This window comes from Saimiri boliviensis, chromosome 6, assembly GCF_048565385.1.
Source record: "Saimiri boliviensis isolate mSaiBol1 chromosome 6, mSaiBol1.pri, whole genome shotgun sequence".
Lineage (NCBI taxonomy): Eukaryota > Metazoa > Chordata > Mammalia > Primates > Cebidae > Saimiri > Saimiri boliviensis.
This window is the reverse complement of record NC_133454.1, coordinates 125,840,745-125,856,449: the sequence shown is the minus strand read 5'-3', so window position 1 is coordinate 125,856,449 and position 15,705 is coordinate 125,840,745. Positions and strand designations below refer to the sequence as shown.

The window sequence follows — 15,705 nt, the reverse complement described above, 5'->3', positions numbered from 1 at the left end:
AAAAATGTAAAACATTAAAAAAAATTTTTTTTTAATGAGTTATCATGCCATGAAAAGACATGGAGGAATCTTAAACACACATATAAGTGAAAGAAGCCAGGCTGGGTGCAGTGGTTCATGCTTGTAATCTCAGCACTTTGGGAGGTTGAGGCCAATGGATCACTTGGGGTCAGGAGTTGGAGACCAGCCTGGCCAACATGGTGAAACCCCATTTCTACTAAAAATACAAAATTATCTGGGTGTGAGAGCTCACATCTGTAATCCAGGTTACTCGGGGGTCTAAGGCAGGACAATCGCTTGAACCCGAGAGGTGGAGGTTGCAGTGAGCCAAGATCATGCCACTGCACTCCAGCCTGGGCAACAGAGTGAGACACTGTCTCAAAAAAAAAAAAAAATGCCAGTTAGAATGGCTACATACTGTATGATTCCAATTTTATGACATTTTGGGAAAGGCAAAACTATAGAGACAATAAAAACATCAGTGGTTCAGGACATGGAGGGGAGGGACAATGAATAGGTAAAGCCCAAGGGACTTTTAGGGAGGTGAAATTATTCAGTACGGTGGGTATGTGACATTATGCATTTGTCAAAACCCATAGTATGTACAAAGCCAAGAGTGAATCTTGATTGTAGCCTATGGACTTTACAGTTGTTAATAATCATGTATCAATAGTGGTGCATTAATTGTAACAAATGCACCATATCAATGCAAGATGTTCATAACAGGAACCTGGGTGGCAGGTTGGAAGGGTGGGTATATGGAACTCTACTATTTGTGCAAGTATTCTGTAAATCTAAAACTGTACTAAAAATAAAATCTATTTATTTTTAAAAACCATGTTGATAATTTTTCTGAGCCTAGACTCTAAATCCTTTTTACATTTAGACCAAATGCATTATTTGCCAGTCTTGAATATACACGGCATTCTTGGGTAACACAACTACTGTCTATGTTGAGGGACAGATGCACTTTCACTTCTTTGGAACGTTACCAGGACTTGGTCACATTTCAGAAAATCACATCCTAGCATAAAGAAAAGACAACTATTTAAGGTGATGGACATCCCAATTGCCCTAATTTGATCTTTACACATTATATGAATATATTCAATTATCACATACACCCCGAAAATATGTACATCTATTATGCATCAATAAAATAAATAAAAATAAAATTTTAAACATAAATGATGAAAAAAGTTTTTTTTTTTTTTTTTTAAAAAAGAAAAGAGGCCGGGTGAGGTGGCTCATGCCCGTAATCCCAGCACTTTGAGAGGCTGAGGCAGGCAGATCACCTGAGGTCAGGAGTTCGAGAACAGCTGACCAACATGGAGAACCCCTGTCTCTACTAAAAATACAAAATTAGCCAGGCATGGTGGTGCATGCCTGTAATCCCAACTACTCAGGAGGCTGAGGCAGGAGAATCGCTTGAACCCAGGAGGCGAAGGTTGAGGTGAGCCCAGATTGCACCATTGCACTCCAGCCTGGGCAACAAGAGCAAAACTCCATCTCAAAAAAAAAAAAAAAAGAAAGAAAAGAAAAAGAAAATCCTGGCAAACCAGTGATCTCTTCAGTGGCCAGTTTCACTGCATGCTTGTATTGCACATGAGTTTGCAGCTGTGGATTCACTGCAGTTTTATAAAGAAGGCAAGCATCTGACAGCTTCATGTACCATGAATATGAACACATTCATACATAGTGTGTTGTTACACAATAATTTCCTTTATGACTCCTCTGCAGTACAATCAGGATATTATATCGACATCAAATGTTTTTGTGTATAAGTAGGTTTTGCTCTATATGAATTGCATTGCAGGATAGTAAAAAATATTTATTACAAGGATGATGAAATTTGCCCCAGCTGACTCCCTGTTCTTTGAAATAAAATCTGAACTCCTTACTCAGCCCTCAGGCTTGCCATAACCAGCCTGGCTGCTGCAGAGACTCTGTCCCCTCCTCCCACCAATGCCAGCCAATGGAATCTATTTGTATGTCCCAGAATGTGTCAGCACTCTCTTGTCCCTTGTCTTGGGACAGGCTGTTCTCTCCCTGAAATGCCCTCATCCTCTCCCTCCACTGTCTCAGCAAATACAGTGCTCCCCAACCTCCATTCTTCAAGTCCTTCCTTCACAACCTGCGCCATAGGGGCCTGCCCCAGCTGCCTCACTTCATTTTCTTTAAATGACTCATTTTCCACAAATAAACTAATTTTTCAAAGAAAAGTTGCTATCATGATCATAAATAGGAAACTGTCTGAGTAACCCCGAAAATAAAGTTGCCATAAAAATAATACAAGGAAAATACAAGTTAATAACTTTTGATAGAATTGTCAGCAGTTGCCCTGAGGCTAACGGAGGGACAGGGATGGGGGGCAGATTAAGAAATGTTAGCAACCTGTTAACACCCTTGACATATTCAGAAGCTTGAAAGAAAGTGGAAAGAATAACTTTCTCTTTTAGCCTAATTTAATGCTATCCTTGTTCTCCCTAAAATCACCTGCATTTTACTACAACCCATTTATCACTCAATGGCGCTAGAGGCTGCCAGTAAACCAGTGGACCAGACAATCACAGTCTTTGCCCCCATAGACTCGCAGTCGGCTGGTGGAAAAACACAGGCAACCCGGGAATGGCTATAAAATATCATTGCTTAAGAAAATAGTTTGTGGCTGAAAGCGGTGGCTCACGCCTGTAATCCCAGCACTTTGGGAGGCTGAGGCTTGCGATCACCTGAGGTCACAAGCTCAAGACCAGTCTGGCCAGAAGACAAGTTCCAGACTAGTCTGGCCATCTCTTTAATAGAGATGGTGAAACCCCGTCTCTACTAAAAATACAAAAGTTAGCTGGGCATAGTGGTGCGTGTCTCGTCGCAGCTAGTCGGCAGGCTAAGGCACCTGCACCGCTTGAACCTGCCTGAGAGGCGGAGGTAGAGATGGGGCCACTGCATTTCCACCTGGGCGACAGAGAAAAAAAAGAAAGAAAGAAAAAAGAAGAAAGAAAGAAAGAAAGATTTGTGATTTAGGGCTCTCACTTCTCCAGCGTCCCGGATATGCCAGGGGATTGTAGAGAACCCACACCTATTCGAAGATCATAAGAGTAGGAGCAAATTAATGACTTCTAATCTTTTCAAAGTTCTTTTTCTTTTCTTTTCTTCTTTTCTAACAGAAAAAAAGATTGGGGAGTGGGTGCATCTTACTATGTCTAATGGGATGTGGCGAGGGACCTCCGAAAGTAATGCTGTTTTTTCCAGGCACTCCCGGGGACCCAGCTCGGCGAAGCCCGCCAGGACTGCGGGCGAACGTACGCGGCTCCGGTTCCCCCGCCCGGGCCGGGCTCGGGTTACACTCTGGGAGAGGCTCCGCAGCAGCTCCCTAGCTAGGGGGCGCCCCGGTGGGCTCCCGCGTTAGGGGTCGCAGGAGCGGCTCTGGCATCATCTCGAAGCTGGCGAAGCGGGAAGAGTCCCGTGCCAGGGCTGCCCCCAAAGAGCTCTTGGCGGGGGGTGGGGGTGAGGTTATCCCCCGCCCCTCCCACCGTCTTCCCCTCCCCCGCAGGGATCCGGGACCCGCGCCTGCGAAGAGGACAGGGGCTGCGGGGAGGGGCTGTGTCGGGAGCGGGCAGGATCGGAGGCCGGGAGGTGGGGCGGGCCCGAGCCGGAGTCCTGAGTCCCTGCGGCGGGTGGCGGACGGAGAAAGGGGTGGTGCGACCCTCTGTCCCCGCCCCGGGGGCGGAGCCCAGGTCCCAGGCTGCGGAGCGCCGGACTCACCGAAATCCGCCCGGGGCTCCCTGCGCGGCTCCCACCGCCCGGCACCCAGATTCGGGGAGACCGGCCCCCCGCCCCCGCGCCCCCCCAGGTCCTGCGGCCCTCGGCCCCTGCGCAGGTGCAGGTGCGGCTTCCCCGCCCCTTTCACCCAGGCGCACCTGCAGCGGCGGCCATGGCGAGAGGGGACGCCCCGCGGGACAGGTGAGTGGGCCCAGGTGGGTACGGACTGGGATCCGAGTGGCCAGAGGCATTGCAGACCCGATCCCTGGAAGCGCTCCGAGGCTCAGAGAAGACCGGATCGAACTACAATTCCCATCAGCCGACTCCCTCGGCCGCCGGAGCCGGGGTGATGGGGGTTGTAGTCCGCTCCGGAGGGGGCGGACTGGGAGGCGGGAGGGCCCGCGGAGGCGGGTGCGTCCTCGGGCTGACCTTCCCAACCGATCCCCACAGCTACCACCTGGTCGGGATCAGCTTCTTTATCCTGGGTCTGGGCACCCTTCTTCCCTGGAACTTCTTCATTACCGCCATCCCGGTGAGACTCGCGGCGGAGTGGCAGCCGGTGGCCACAGCCAGCACCCCTCCCTCCTGCCCGCCCTTTGGGATGAGGCTTACCCGGGCGCTTCTCCACCGCGCGCCTGTGACCCCTCGTTGTGCTCATCTGTGGGCTGAAGTTCGGAGCTTCAGAGAGGGGAATGCTTCCCCCGTGGCTAGGAAAGCAGAAATTCAGGAATGCCCGCATCGCAGAGAAGCAAGGCCACCAGCCCACGGGGTCTGGCACGAGCCAAGGCGCTGCCCACTTACCTTCTCTATGTGTTGTTATTCCTGAGTCAGTCACCCCAAAAGTCGGTTATTGAACCTTTGATTTTCTTTCAAATATCATGAATAACATTCATTCATTCATTCAACAAACTTTGTGCACCTACTGTGGAGCAGGCACTGGGGACACAGGAGGAAACAGCAGGGAGGCTCTTCAGGAAAGGCAGGAATGTGGGATCTGCATTGTCTTTGGGACCGGGTTATTCATCTGTATTCACTGCAACAACTTTACAAATGCCTCTTGGGTACCTGGCTCGGTACTGGGCCCTGGAAACCCAGAGATGAATCAGCCCCTGGTCTTGAGAGCAAGAGGGGGGCCAAAGAGCTATTAATAACATAACATGGCCGGGCGCGGTGGCTCAAGCCTGTAATCCCAGCACTTTGGGAGGCCGAGGCGGGTGGATCACGAGGTCGAGAGATCGAGACCATCCTGGTCAACATGGTGAAACCCCGTCTCTACTAAAAATACAAAAAATTAGCTGGGTATGGTAGCACATGCCTGTAATCCCAGCTACTCAGGAGGCTGAGGCAGGAGAATTGCCTGAACTCAGGAGGCGGAGGTTGCAGTGAGCCGAGATCGCGCCATTGCACTCCAGCCTGGGTAACAAGAGTGAAACTCCGTCTCAAAAAACAAAACAAAACAAAACAAAACAAAACAAAACCAACATAACATGATGCATGCCATCCTAGGCTTGCAGCAGGTCCCCAGGGGAGAAAGTTCCTTCTGCTTTGTGGAAGATTTGTAAGTTGGGAGTAGGGCAGGCAGAGTGCATAAGGAGGGGTGTGGCTTGGAGGGCATTCCAGGCAGAGGTGACAGCCATGCCAAGGCAGACAGACAAGAGAGAGCCAGGACTGCCTGGAGAGAGATCCAGAGCCAGGACTGCCTGGAGCTTAGCAGCATGGAGCAGATGAGGCACAAAGGGAGACTGGGATCCAATTCTGAAGGGCTGTTTCATTTGGGGCTTTGCCCTGCAGGGAATAGGGAGGCATGGAGCGGGGTGTTGAGGTTAAGCAGAGGAATGGCAGGCTATGGGCTCCAGAGAGAATGCAGTTGGTCAGCACCTAGGCCAGAGCCCGGCTGACGGTAGGTGCTCAGTAAATACCCATGGAATGAATGAATCTAGCAGCTGCTGCAGGAGTAGAGGTGGGGGCTGGAACCAGGGCACTGATGAGGAGTGGCCATCCAAGGCTGGATCGAGGCTTGTGCTGGGGTCTCCTAATGCTTGGGATCTGTCCCAGACTTCAGCCATTCAACTCAGCACACATTCATGAAGGGAGCTCTGACTGCGCCGGATGCTGGGGAGAGAACAAGGACTTGGCAGACAAGCCCCAGCAGACATTAGGAAGCCATCACAAGTGAGAGGGAAGGCAGCAGGGGAACGCTGAGAGGTGCTGACCCTCCATCACCTCCCCACCTGGCAGTATTTCCAGGCGAGACTGGCAGGAGACAGCAACAGCACAGCCAGGACCCTGAGCACCAACCACACGGGCCCCGAGGATGCCTTCAACTTCAACAACTGGGTGACGCTGCTGTCCCAGCTGCCCCTGCTGCTCTTCACCCTTCTCAACTCCTTCCTGTACCAGTGGTGAGAGGCCTGCCCTGGCTCCTGTGCCCCCTGCCGAGGCAGCTTCATTTGGGTCCAGGAAGGCCTCCCCACCCCCGACTTCCACCCCTATCCCCCGCCAGCCCTACCAGCTCCATTGCTGAACCTCCTTCCCCAGCCTCCTCTGGCCTCGGCCATGCTGATCCGTTCTGCCCCCTCTGAGCAGCATCCCGGAGACGGTGCGCATTCTGGGCAGCCTGCTGGCCATACTGCTGCTCTTTGCTCTGACGGCAGCGTTGGTCAAAGTGGACATGAGCCCTGGACCCTTCTTCTCCATCACCATGGCCTCCGTCTGCTTCATCAACTGTGAGCATCTCTGCCCCCTCCCCAGCCAGCCCATGCAGGGCTTCAACCTGGCCTCCTCATCCCTGAAAGGGCCCAGCATATCTGAGAAGGGAAGACAGTCTCATAGTCGCTCATATCCCTGGTGAAGAAACTGAGGCCCGGAGGGAGAGGAAGAGTCACTTGTCCAGGCCTCACAGTGTCCTAGGAGCAGGCCTCCTGGTCGACAGCTCCACAGACCAATGGCTGCACCTCAGAAGAGGACTGAATGGCAGGTGTTGCCCCGAGTGCCCAGTCCCTAGGGAAGCTCACACCTGCCCAACCTTGTCCAGAGTCCCCTGTGCATCCAGCGGACACCTCCTCCAGGGAGGCTCTGAGGCCTGCCCAGTTGAACAGCAGCCCCCATCCCTGTCCCTCCGCAGCCTTCAGTGCAGTCCTGCAGGGCAGCCTCTTTGGGCAGCTGGGCACCATGCCTTCCACCTACAGCACCCTCTTCCTCAGCGGCCAGGGCCTGGCTGGGATCTTTGCTGCCCTTGCCATGCTCCTGTCCATGGCCAGTGAGTGCAACTGAGTGGCTGGAGGGCTGGGGTGGCCTCTGAGGTTTGGGGAACAGAGAGGGCATGTGAGAGCAAGAACCTGGGTTCTGGGTGAAGATGGAGGTGAGGGGGTGATATAGAAATGGGGATTGGGTCTGGAGCTGGGGAGTGGGGCCCATGGGCCCTGGAAGTGGAGGAGAAGTAATAACCAGGTGTGGACCGGGTTAACCCAGGGCCAGGGGTAGGATTCCTGGGGCCAACGCTGGCATGTGACAGCAGGTTGAAGTTGAAGGATGAGGGGATGGGTTTGGGATTCAGGTAGACTTGGGTTTGAATCAGCTTCAGTGCTCATCAGCTGGGGGCATTGGACAAAGCTTGTCACCTCTCTGCTAGTTTCCCCACTGATGTGATTGTTACAGCTCCCTGCTTAGATTGCAGTGAGCACACAATAAGAGAAGGCTCCCGGCACATAGTATGTGCTCAACAAAAATGACGCATAGTGGAAAGCTAGAGAAGTATAGGGCTGCTCCGGGGCCCTGTAGGAGATTCCCAAGTCTGTCAGTGAAGAGAGAGGTGGAAGAGGCTGGGAGTGGGTCTGAGAAGTGCGCAATGGGAAATGGGACAGGAGTTGGAACCCCTGTGGGAGCCGGCAGGACCAGCTGCCTCTCTTCCGTAGCTGATGTTTCTCTGCAGGTGGTGTGGACACCCAGACCTCCGCCTTGGGGTACTTCATCACACCCTGTGTGGGCACCCTCATGTCCATTGTGTGTTACCTGAGCCTGCCTCACCTGGTGAGCCTGCTGTTGGGCTCGAGGCCCCACCTCAAAGCATCTCCGACAGAGTCTTGAGATTGAAGCCCTGAGAAAGGCCAGGGGAGGCGAAGGAGACCTGGCCTCAGCCCTGACCGCCAGAGAAGACACTGAGGGACCCCAGCCTCTAGGCCAATGGTGTGGGGAGGGATCCAGACGCCTCAGCCAAACCAGGCAGGCCCAACACTTTCCTGTCCTCTGCAGAAGTTTGCCCGCTACTACCTGGCCAAGAAACCGTCCGAGGCCCAAGCTCAGGAGCTGGAGACCAAAGCTGAGCTCCTCCATTCTGGTAAGCCCTGAGACCCTCCTGGGGAAGTGGGAGATGCAGAGGAAGCTAGAGCCACGTCCCCTGGGAAGCAGTTATCTCTGCAGCCAGAGCCCACCCCTAGTAGCCTTGTGCAAACAGGAAGATCATGATGGGCAGTTGGTAGGGTTAAAGTCATGCCTGCTGTTCTTCAGGCCTGTTTCCACCTCTATAAAATGAGGAGGCAATAGAGCTTCCATACCTGCAAATTTTGGATCCAGAGACCTCTGAATTTGAATCCTGGTTTCACAACATCTCAGCTGTGTGGCCTGAGACAAACCACTTAGCCACTGCACCCCACTGAACCTCCAAGTGTTATTTGTAAACCAGTGGTCATGAGATAATCCACCTAAGGTGCTTCGCTCATGCCTGACCCATGCATGCGCTTCCTGGTAGCTATGCCTTTCCATCATGAATTCCCTTCCCTGCAGCCTGGGTTGGAGCAAGATCACTGGTTTTTTGTTTTGGTTTGGTTTGGTTTTGAGGCAGGATCTCACTCTGTCACTTGGGCTGCAGTGCAGTGGCGCAATCATAGCTCACTACAGCCTCGATCTCTTGGGCTCAAGTGATCTTCCTGTCTCAGCCTCCCAAGTAGCTGGGACTATAGGTGCAGGTCACCATGCTCGGCTAATTTTTGTATTTTTGTAGAGATGGGGATTCACCGTGTTGCCCAGGCTGGTCTCGAACTCCTGGGCTCAAGCAATCTGCCCGCCTCGGCCTACCAAAGTGTTGGGATTACAGGTGTGAGCCACCGTGCCTGGTCGAGGATCACTTGCTTTAACTGCTGGGAATCTCTCTGATGGGCCTAGAAGTCAGGAAACCTGGGTCACAGGATGACCCTTCCCCCTCCCCTCTTGCCCCAGATGAGAAGAATGGGATTCCCAACAGTCCCCAGAGGGTAGCTCTGACCCTGGATCTTGACCTGGAGAAAGAGCTGCAACCGGAGCCAGATGAGCCCCAGGAGCCAGGAAAGCCTTCAGTTTTCATTGTCTTCCAGAAGGTTTGGCTTGGATATAGCCCCCAACCACCATCCCTGGGGAAGAATGGGTCTTACATTGTCTCTTCCAAGGTCATAGGGTCATAGTGGGTCAGGGACACAGCTGGGCCAGGCCCCAAGTGCCCTGCTCCCAGACGGGGCTTCGGCCAGAGGGTGGGGCCCTGGGACTGCCTTGCTTGCTCACACCCCTGCCTCTGGCTCCCAGATCTGGCTGACGGCGCTGTGCCTTGTGTTGGTCTTCACAGTCACCCTGTCCGTCTTCCCCGCCATCACAGCCATGGTGACCAGCTCCACCAGTCCCGGGAAGTGGAGTGAGTGTCGGGATGCAGAAGATGGCAGGGCAGGGGGCACAAAGGGGACAGGAGGGGTGAGGGGAGTTGGGGACCATTATGAGCTGCAGCCCTGTCCCTCCCAGGTCAGTTCTTCAACCCCATCTGCTGCTTCCTCCTCTTCAACATCATGGACTGCCTGGGACGGAGCCTGACGTCTTACTTCCTATGGGTAAGCACACCGGGGCTGGGTGATCCGATGTTTCAGGAAGCAGTTTGGGATCTGAGGGCTTGAAAGAGCATGGAGGGGATTTTCCGGTAGTCCAAGTGGCCTGGCAATGGAACCACTGGCCAAGCGCCAGGGAGCACCTGGGCCCTGGAGGTGTGCAGGCCAGGGCTTGCACTGTGAGCTCCTTGAAAGCAAAAGTCATGTCCAGCTGACCTCTGTGTCCCCAGCATCCAGCCTTCGCTGCTCGAGAATGTTACATGAAGGTTCCTGCACCAGGTGAAGGACTGAGCAAGAGTCTTAGTTTTGGTGTTGGTTTTAGCCATGGTGCTGTTATCTTTAAATGAAATCTTCCAAAAAGACAATAAATAAAGCAGATGAAAGAGGAACTGCTCTGATCCAAGTCAGGACAGGAGCTGATCTACTGCTTCCAATCCCACTCAGAAACCCCATCTGCTCCCAGGGGGGTCTGTGGAACCCCCAGGGGTGCTCTGAGGAACTAAGTGTGTAAAGTGTAGGTGTCGTGGAGAGTAGAAGCTAGAGCCTGGGAGAGGCAGAGGTGAGCTGCTGGCCAGTCCCTGATTGCTGGGTCGGCTCTGCCCAGGCCCCAACGCTGAGTCCGCTCTCACTGGCTCACAGGGCAGGTCAGAAGAGGTCAGAGGGTGAGAGATGGGTCTATCCTATGGGTGGGCCAGGTGTGGTGGCTCACGCCTATAATCCCAGCACTTTGGGAGGCCAAGGCAGATAGATCACAAGGTCAGGAGTTCAAGACCAGCCTGGCCCAAATGGTGAAACCCCGTCTCTACTAAAAATACAAAAATCACCCGGGCATGGTGGCACACGCCTGTAATCCTGGCTACTTGGGAGGCTGAGGCAGAAGAATTGCTTGAACCCAGGAGGTGGAGGCCGCAGTGAGCCAAGATTGAGCCACTGCACTCCAGCCTGGGTAACAGAGCAAGACTCCGTCTCAAACAACAACAACAACAACAAAACAAAATCCTAACACTTTGGGAGACCAAGGCAAGAGGATCGCTTGAGCTCAGGAGTTCAAAACTAGCCTGGGCAACACAGTGAGACCTTGTCTGTACATACACACCCACACACACATTTTTAATGAAAAAAAAAAAAAAGCGGGGGCCGGGTGCAGTGGCTCATGCCTATAATCCCAGCACTTTGGGAGGCTGAGGCAGGTGGATCACTTGAGGTTAGGAGTTCAAGACTAGCTTGGCTAACATGGTGAAACCCCATCTCTACTAAAAATACAAAAATTATCTGGTCATGGTGGTGGCAGGCACCTATAGCCCCAGCTACTCAGGAGGCTGACGCAAGAGGATTGCTTGAACCCCGGGAAGTGGAGGTTGCAGTGAGCTGAGATCAGGGCCACTGAGCTTTAGCCTGAGTGACAGAGTGAGACTCCATCTCGAAACAAGGTACCCTATGGGTGTTCTGAGATTGCCTGGAGCAGAGACCTGGCTCCAGGGACCACACTGACCCCAGTCTCTGCCACAGCCAGACGAGGACAGCCGACTGCTGCCCCTGCTGGTCTGCCTGCGCTTCTTGTTCGTGCCCCTCTTCATGCTGTGCCACGTGCCCCAGAGGTCCCGGCTGCCCATCCTCTTCCCACAGGATGCCTACTTCATCACTTTCATGCTGCTCTTTGCCATTTCTAATGGTTACCTGGTTTCCCTCACCATGTGCCTGGCACCCAGGTCTGGGGGAATGGGGTGGCGTGGGGGCTGAGAGTGGGGAAGTGTGTTCGCTCTTTGGGGAGGGACAGCCTGCGAGGGAGGGAGGACTCGTCCTGCTTCTGGCCATCCCAATCCTAGGGGTTCACGGGCATCGCTGGCTCCCCCTGCCGGGAAAGGCCTTAACTGCAGGGGAGAGGAGAACCGGGCGAGGGAGGTACCTGCCCAGCAAAGTAGCCCAGGCACTGGTTCTGGGGCCACCTCGATGGGCCTCAGTTTCCCCATCTGTAAAATAATGGGCTGAACTGTTCTCTCTCAGGGTCCATCAGGCTCTAAAATTCTCGGTTTGAGGAGAGCTAAGGTATTATGTGGTGGTTGTTTTTTTTTTTGAGACGGAGTCTTGTTCTGTGGCTCAGGCTGGAGTGCAGCGGGAGGCATCTCTGCTTACTGCAACCTCTGCCTCCCAGGTTCAAGCAATTCTGCCTCAGCCTCCTGAGTAGCTGGGACTACAGGCGTGCACTGCCACACCTGGCTAATTTTTGGCTTTTTAGTAGAGACGGAGTCTCATGGTGTTGGCCAGGATGGTCTTGATCTCCTGATCTCATGATCTGCCCGCCTTGGCCTCCCAAATTCCTGAGATTGCAGGTGTGAACCACCGCACCCGGCTGAGAGCTAAGGTTTGGCCAAAAACAAGGTTCATGGGCTATTTCCTCAAGGGGCAATGCAGTGGAGAATCCAGAGAGAATGAAACTGACAGGGTGGGGGCACTGTGGAAGGGGCAGGCTGTGGAATCTGGAATCCCATCATGTTGGACTCAGAGGCCCTGAGAGACGTCCCTGTCCAGCAGCTTCATTTACATACCAGGAAACTGAGGCCCAGAAAGAAGGGGGTAATTACGGTGACACAAGGCTTGTGTCAGAGGCCCAGACGATGGGCAGAGGGTGGTGGAGTTGGGTCCAAGTTTGGGCCCAGTGTTTTCTAAGAGCTCCTGTTCCCGGTGTTCCAGGCAGGTGCTGCCACACGAGCGGGAGGTGGCTGGTGCCCTCATGACCTTCTTCCTGGCCCTGGGACTTTCCTGTGGAGCCTCCCTCTCCTTCCTCTTCAAGGCGCTGCTCTGAAGCAGTCCCTCCAAGCTCTTTGGCAGCCTCTTCTCGACATCTCCTTCCGGAGCTGAGATCCAGCCCAGGGCGAATGGAAAGCTTGGCTCAGGCTTCTGCTGGGTGGGGGACCGTAGGTCTGGGGCTGCCAGCAGGGGCCAGGAGCTGCTCTCCATCCCTTGGAGTGCTGTGGGGAAGAATTCACCCTGGGTCATTCTAACCCTCACCCAGGAATGGAGGTGACTCGCACAAGACCTCATGGAAAGGGTGATGACCAGGGACAAGTGGGAGCAGGGCACAGCTGCTCCCCACCACCAGCTCTGCCTATGTTCATCATCACCAGGAGCAGAGGTGACCTGAGGGTTCAGAGTGGGAGGTGGGGCCAGTCCAGGGCAGGAGCTCCTCATCCTCCCAGGCTTCAGCAACCCAGGGTAAAAGGTGCTGGGGACATTGTGAGGACCTGGGAGGAGGAACAGCTGTTGAGGACCTGAGGGGGCTCAAAGCGCTAGGCTCAGCCTCAAGCAGTGTTTTCATTGCCAACACTTACTGTCCCCACTCTTCAGAACCCAGCTGGGCCTGGACCCCAGAACCACAGCTAGCCTGCATGTGTGCACTGCACTTTACAGTTTGCAAAGCTCTTCCATACCCACTCTCTCACTGAAGCCTAATTGAGGCCCTTGGAAGGAGCTGGACAAGGATTGTGCTTCCCCCATTATACAGGGGAGGAAACTGAGTCCTGGGGGAAGTGACTGGTCCGTGGTAGAGCTGGGGACTCAGCCCCATCTCCCTCCTCCCTGTAGGTGCTGTTCTTCCTGCCCAACACCTGTTTGTGTTTCCCTCAAGGGGTTCGGAGCAGGAGCTCTGGGCTTACTCCCCTTTTTGCTGTTTCTCTTTCTGTGGACCCTGCTCCTGGGTCTAATAACAACCCCATTTATTTGTATGATGCGTTCACCAAGTTTTCATTTCTGAAGTGCTATTGGCTCTATTGGCCTCAATGACTTGGGTGGGGTCAGAAAGACTGTACCCCCTTGACAGGTGGGATGACTGAGGCCCCGGGAAGGGCAGGGATTGGTGGGCATCTCTGTGCTGGGTCCTCTGGACCACACGATAGCTGGGGGGTGTTGACCTGCAAGGAACCCAGAGCTCCTGGGCAGAACACTTGGTTGGATGGACAACTGTTGCTCTCCACCCCCTGCCATGAGCCCCTGGTCTCTCACCAGCATCCTCTGCCTCCCCAGGGTCGTTCTTCCTCAGAAATCTAGCCTGAGTGAGGCAGTTGGCCTGGGCAGGGCTTTGGCGACCCCACCAATTCTAAAGTCAGAGGGTGGAAAGGCCTGCTTTACCACATACCTGGCTACCCTGCCCATCCCAGAGAAAAGCAAGGGTTTTCTGACCACCTGCCTTTGTGAACATTCACTGAGCACCTATTAGATATCAGGTGCTCAGCACAGGGTACCTGCTCAGAAGCCAGGGGGCTCTTTTGGCATCAAAGAGGAAGATAGGCAAGATATGACCTTGGTTGCTGAAATAAGCCACAGGGCACACCCCAAGTAAGGATTCATTCCTTTCAGCACTGTTCACAGACAGCTGCCCCAGACTAGGCCCTGCCTGGTCTGGAGACTCTGAAACAAAAGAGGCACAGTCCCCACTCCCAAGGCCATGGGAAACCAAATGTAACTTGTGATCATGGCTTATGAGGGTCCTGCAGAAGCATGTCGAGCGAGCTGCTGATTCCATCTGAGAAGTCAGGGCAGGCATTCCGGAGGAGGCATTTCCCCAGCTGGGTCCTGGGGGATGAATATGAGCTTGCTAGTCTGAGGTGGAGGAGGGGCAGAAGCAGAGAAGCCACAGAGGAGTTGATCCCCACAGTCCAGCGGGGAGGCGACGGGGCACAGACAGTGGCTTAGAGAGGAGGACAGATACAGGAGACATGACGGAAGACTGCCTCTATGGAGGCCAGCTAACCTTGTGGTTAAGTGCATGCCTGCTGACCCAGAGTCCTGGGTTCAAATCCAGACCCTTTTTTTTTTTTTTTTTTTTTTTTTGAGACGGAGTTTCGCTCTTGTTACCCAGGCTGGAGTGCAATGGCGCGATCTCGGCTCACAGCAACCTCCGCCTCCTGGGCTCAGGCAATTCTCCTGCCTCAGCCTCCTAAGTAGCTGGGATTACAGGCATGCGCCACCATGCCCAGCTGGTTTTTTGTATTTTTGGTAGAGACGGGGTTTCACCATGTTGACCAGGATGGTCTCGATCTCTCGACCTCGTGATCCACCCGCCTCGGCCTCCCAAAGTGCTGGGATTACAGGCTTGAGCCACCGCGCCCGGCCAGACCCTTTTCTTTATGAGCAGGGGCAGCTGGAACCTGCCCGAGCCGGAGTCCTGGAGTGAGGCTGGAGCTAGAGTACCAGCTCTGATGTAGGAGTCTCTTGCAAGACCAGGAGGCCTAGCTGTGCTCTTTGATCGGAATTGTTGGGGCAGTACCCCAACACTTGCTGGATCCCTTTCCCTTTCTCCACCTTCAGAGAAGAGTACAGCTGTTGTCCATTGTACCTAAAAGTTCCCTAGAGGCTGGTTGTCGTGGCTCATGCCTGTAATCCCAGAACATTGAGAGGCCAAGGTAGGTGGATCACCTGAGGTCAGGAGTTTGAGACCAGCCTGAACAACATGGAGAAATGCCATCTCTACTAAAAATACAAAATCAGCGGGGCGTGGTGGCGCATGCCTGTAATCCCAGCTACTTAGGAGGCTGAGATAGAAGAATCCCTTGAACCCGGGAGGCGGAGTTTGTGGTGAGCTGAGATCACACCATTGCACTCCAGCCTGAGCAACAGGAAACAAAACTCTGTCTCAAAAACAAAAGTTCCCTAGACCTGCCAGATCCACCTGGGACCAGGCAGGCAGATACCCACCTGCCCACCTCACTAGCCAGACGGTCCCAGGTAACCCACTGGGGCCACCCGTCACCCACAGCAAGACCAGGGTCAGGCTGGATAGTGGAGGATAGGGCCCCGAAAGAGGATACTTGCCCCTTGGGTGTCCTTATGATGTCACAACCTGGGATTCCATCTTCCCATCCTCCTTCCCGTAGACCCAGTGAGACTTTCTTATCAGCTCAGGGTGTAGGGGCTTTGATGCTGGAAACAAATTCTTGGGCTGCTTGGCTACACTTGCCTGCCCCTCGCCTGATACCTAGTCCCCAGCTTCTGCCTCCCCATCCTGTCACAGCTCTGCCAACAGGCCCAGATTCCCTTAGAAGCAGCCAGTTTCCATCGGCAAATACTTACACTGCACAGGGTACTGGGCTGGGCTCAGTGGACAGAC

The 15,705-nt window shown here is 53.9% G+C and overlaps 1 protein-coding gene across 3 annotated transcripts; it reads left to right on the top strand.

Annotated features, from left to right (window-relative positions):
- The first annotated feature begins 2,833 nt into the window (after positions 1-2,833).
- Positions 2,834-13,324, top strand: SLC29A2 (solute carrier family 29 member 2). 3 transcript variants are annotated; one of them, XM_074401729.1, is made up of 13 exons: positions 2,834-3,095; positions 3,250-3,960; positions 4,210-4,291; positions 5,998-6,161; positions 6,346-6,485; positions 6,884-7,018; positions 7,691-7,788; positions 8,011-8,095; positions 8,974-9,110; positions 9,313-9,418; positions 9,523-9,608; positions 11,112-11,311; positions 12,294-13,324. In XM_074401729.1, exons 2-13 carry the CDS (start codon positions 3,932-3,934, stop codon positions 12,403-12,405), a joined length of 1,374 nt encoding a protein of 457 aa, XP_074257830.1. In that variant the 5' UTR covers positions 2,834-3,095; positions 3,250-3,931; the 3' UTR covers positions 12,406-13,324. The 3 variants fall into 3 exon arrangements, with proteins under 3 accessions (XP_074257830.1, XP_074257831.1, XP_074257829.1); XM_074401730.1 differs by lacking the exons at positions 2,834-3,095; positions 4,210-4,291 and having other exon boundaries at positions 3,396-3,960; XM_074401728.1 differs by lacking the exons at positions 2,834-3,095; positions 3,250-3,960 and having other exon boundaries at positions 3,967-4,291.
- The last annotated feature ends 2,381 nt before the right edge of the window (positions 13,325-15,705 follow it).

Bases quoted from the DNA above. Each gene is read 5' to 3' on its own strand.
- SLC29A2 (XM_074401728.1), top strand. From the start codon at position 4,109: ATGGGGGTTGTAGTCCGCTCCGGAGGGGGCGGACTGGGAGGCGGGAGG. The intron at 6,162-6,345 runs GTGAGAGGCCTG...CCCTCTGAGCAG, and splicing joins AACTCCTTCCTGTACCAGTG to CATCCCGGAGACGGTGCGCA. The intron at 7,019-7,690 runs GTGAGTGCAACT...GTTTCTCTGCAG, and splicing joins CATGCTCCTGTCCATGGCCA to GTGGTGTGGACACCCAGACC.